Genomic DNA, 4,183 nt, shown 5'->3' with positions numbered 1-4,183 from the left:
GTACTAGAGCGGCTCTATGGAATATCCTCAGGGGGGGGCGTCAGAGCCCTCCCCAATGCAGCATGATCCGGAGCAGGCGTTCCTCTTTGGATCAGTTGACAGGGAGATCTTGAACAATGGGAATAGGCAACAACAAGGAAACAAGAAGACAGGAGGATGAAAGGACCAAGCCAGCGTCACTCAAGACAGAGGGAAAAATCCGGAGGAAACCCCGAAAGTATCCTCAACAACATGCAAGCCAATAGCCACAGAAAGGCCACGAATAGAGCTACCTGGACACAAGATAGATGCACGAATCGAGTTTATGAGGGATCATGCCATTATTGGGAACTTTATAGGGTTCTGGCCGATGGAAAGAGCCTTATACGGGTGGATCGCAGCGAAATGGAAGCCAAAAGGAGACGTTACCCTGCAGCTAGGGCCGAAGGGCTTCTTTACAGTAATTTTTTACTGTATTGAGGACAAACTCAGGGTACTGGGAACAGGGCCTCACTTCTTCAATGCAGCGGGCTTGTATATGAGAGATTGGATACCGAGATTCAATCTGGATAAGGAAGATCTCACCTGGGCGCCAGTCTGGATCAGAATGTATGGACTTCCAGATGAATATTGGGACGAGGATATACTCAAGAACATAGGAAATGGACTAGGGGAGTACATTAGGATTGTAGAAGAGACCAAACTACGCAGATTCATTTCCTATGCTTGCATCTTCGTCTTCATGCGACTGAATGAAGCATTACCAGAATCGGTAAGTCTCTCCCACCGTGACGAAGAGTGGATTCAACCCTTGGACTATGAGCATGTACCCTTCCGTTGCAGGAGATGCCATGCTCTTGGGCATCTTTTCCATGATTGTCCCTTGAACACCAAAGCCACCTCACCTGACCCTTCTGTTTCTGCTACCCAATATGGCTTCACCAAAGCCCCAAGCCGAAGACGAGCGCACAAGAAACCTTCTAATGGGCTCAAGCCCCAACAAAACAGCACTATTGGCCAAGCTTCTAAGAACAGTTTCGAAATCCTTGCTCAATCCTCTGATGATCTTCCCCCGATCTCTGAGTCTAACCCTTCCCATCCCTCATCTTCCGCCCCCCCCCCCCTCCCTCAGCCTCCTCCCCCAAACGCCAAACCCCCATAATCTTCCATGATTTCCCCTCAGGAGATAGGAAAGAACCGACAGAGAAAGACAAGGATATGGAAATTGATGGAAAGCTAGACCCTCCTTCTAGCTCAGAGATAAATGGGGCAGAAGGCAATCATGTGCAACAGATGGAAGAAGAACCAGAAAGCATAGACCTGCATGGCCTAGACATTCTGGAACTGGAACTAGCATGCAAAACGAAAGCATATGACAGCATAACCGAAACCCAACTCAGCAAGCTGGAGGTGGTTATTTCGAGAGCTTACCAGCAGCAGCAACTAGGGATTCAACCAGGAAGCCAGTGGTATGGAAGCCACCCCCCAAAAGAAACCAAAAAGAGAGGATGAAGAACAGATCTACAGAGAACGATCGAGATTGGGAAACTCCTGGTAGACTCAGGTAGGTATGCGACATTGACAAAGTACTATAAACCCTCTGCAAATAGTTGAACCATGAAGCTGGTATCATGGAACTTAAGAGGGCTCAATAGCCCAGGGAAACTTAGAATGTTAAAAAACATGATTAAAATGGAAAAGCTACAAATATGCTTACTCTAGGAAACCAAATGTAACAGATCTACATTAGGTAGCATTCTCACAAAAGCTTGGCCAGGATGTCGCTCAGTAGCAGTAGATGCATCTGGAGCATCAGGGGGGTTGGCCATTGCATGGAATACTCAAGCGTTAAATCTCTCAGATTTCCACGCTTCTCATCACCTCATACAGGCAACCTTCCACATTTTGGGTACGAATGTCCATGGAAATCTCTCAAATGTATATTTCTCGTAGGATACAGGGAGCAAAATTGCGCTTCTAGACACCATAAAGGCATTGAACAGTAACAGGAGGCACCCACTCTGGATCATCGGAGGGGATTTTAACATGATCACCAAGCTAGAGGAGAAGATTGGGGGGAGATATAGACTGGAATAAGAAAACATCCATTTCAAGGACTTCATTCAAAACGCCTTCCTCATAGACTTGCCTTTTTGCAATGGAACCTTCACATGGAGCAATCGCAGAGTGGGAAAACACCAAATCGCATCCAAACTAGATCGCTTCCTTATCTCAGATAACGCGATTCACCTTGGAGGAGATATCACAGCTGCAATTCTTCTGCATACCGGCTCGGACCATTGGCCGATAGCCCTCCAATGGCAACGACCCGGTGATCAGACTCGGAGACCCTTCCGCTTCGAAGGATTCTGGCTCACGCACCCTGAGTTCAAGGACTTTTTCAAAACCACATGGACATCCTTTATCCCTCCAGAAGGGTCTAAGATGTATAAATTCCAACAGAAGCTTCGGTTCCTTAAAAACGACCTAAAGCGCCGGAACAGAGAAACCTTTGGAGATATTTTCTAAGCGCAGCAAGACCTCAATCGGGAACTGATGGATCTCCAACAAAGAGTAACCACAGAGGGACACATTGAAGGGACCTTGGAACAGGAACGACGTATCCACAGACAGATTGAGGAAAGGCAGAAGCAGGAGGAAGTTTACTGGAAGCAAAAATCCAGAATAAGATGGTTGAAGGAGGGCGAACGCAACACCAAATTCTTCCACAGAACCACCATTCAAAGAAGAATGCACAACAGCATTCCGTTTATTCAAAAGCAAGGAGGGGTGAAAGTAGAAACGCATGAGGAAATCGAGGAAGAATTTCGCAATCACTTCAACCAGATCCTTCAAGAGCCGGAAGGAGACAGACGACAGGCAATTGAAAGAATCACCAACAATGTGCCAAGGATCATTATGGAGGAACACAATGAGCTTCTCCTCCGCCCGATTCAGCCTCAGGAGGTGGATGAGGCAATTTCCCAGCTAAAGGAAGGAAAAGCCCCCGGACCGGATGGATTTACCACCACGTTCTTTCACACCTTTTGGGAGTTGATAAAACAGGAAGTCTGGCAAATCGTTGAAGAATCGAGAGCTCTCCACTGGCTACTGCCTTCTCTCAATACCACCTTCATTGCCCTCATCCCCAAAGAGGAGGACTCAATTACTCCCGACAAATATAGGCCGATTGCACTTTGTAATGTCATTTACAAAGTTATTTCTAAAGTTGTGGCTAACCGGCTGAAGCCCCTGCTACCACTGCTCATATCTCAAGAACAATCGGGTTACATGGAAGGAAGACAGATCATGGACAGTATTCTCCTTACGCACGAGATTATACACTCCCTCAAACAATCAAAACAGGCAGGTATGCTTCTTAAGCTAGATCTTTCTAAGGCTTTTGATAAACTCAGCTGGACTTTCATTTAGCAAATGCTAAAGGCTTTTGGTTTTAGTACTATGTGGATTCGCTGGATCATGAGCTTAATTAACTCCACTCAATTCTCCATCCTTGTGAATGGAATCCCTTCCCGACCCTTGAAACCATCAAGAGGAATTAGGCAAGGGGACCCCCTATCCCCCTTCCTCTTCATTCTCATGGCAGAAGGGCTTGGCCATCACAATAAGAAAACCCTCCAATCCCGCCAACTCAAAGGTCTTTCAGTTCACAACACCCCTGCCACATCTCATCAGCAGTTTGTTGATGACACCATGCTATTTGGATATCCCTCGGTCCAGGAAGCCGCATGCCTCAAATCCTTGCTTAATGACTTTGCTGAAGCATCTGGAACTGATGTTAACTGTACCAAATCGCAGTTATTCTTCTTTCACACGCCTCCTCTTGTTAAATCGGCAGTTACCCGAATCCTTGGCTTTCCCACAATCTCCCTACCCTCTAAATACCTAGGAGCCCCCCTCACAGCCTCAGCTATAAAGCACTCCTCTTGGCGTACCCTCATTGAGAAGCTTGAATCTCGTCTCAACCTTTGGACGCACAGATCTCTCAATCTGGCCAGCCGGGTTGTGCTCATTAAGTCATTCCTTCAGGCAATACCCCTGTACCTTTTCTCAATCCTTGCTGCACCCAAATGGGTCTTAAAAAGAATCAGGAATCTTCAACGCAACTTTCTATGGGGCGGTTCGGCAACTAATCGAAAATGGGCGTTAGTCAAATGGCCCACAGTCTGTCAACCAAAAGATA

The 4,183-nt window shown here is 46.7% G+C and overlaps 1 protein-coding gene across 1 annotated transcript; it reads left to right on the top strand.

Moving 5' to 3' along the window:
• Positions 1-349: 349 nt before the first annotated feature.
• On the top strand, positions 350-1,141 carry LOC149191577 (uncharacterized). Its single transcript, XM_089406700.1, has one exon. It carries the CDS (start codon positions 350-352, stop codon positions 1,139-1,141), a length of 792 nt encoding a protein of 263 aa, XP_089262826.1.
• Positions 1,142-4,183: the final 3,042 nt, after the last annotated feature.

The sequence above is a fragment of the Pinus tabuliformis genome, chromosome 2_2, assembly GCF_031772625.1.
Source record: "Pinus tabuliformis cultivar Carrire ecotype Pingquan chromosome 2_2, CPIR1, whole genome shotgun sequence".
NCBI classification, from domain to species: Eukaryota; Viridiplantae; Streptophyta; class Pinopsida; order Pinales; family Pinaceae; genus Pinus; species Pinus tabuliformis.
Note: the sequence above shows the minus strand (reverse complement) of the source record. Positions and strands in the feature narration are given on the sequence as shown.

Coding starts and splice junctions, on each gene's coding strand:
- LOC149191577 (XM_089406700.1), top strand. CDS start 350: ATGGAAAGAGCCTTATACGGGTGGATCGCAGCGAAATGGAAGCCAAAA.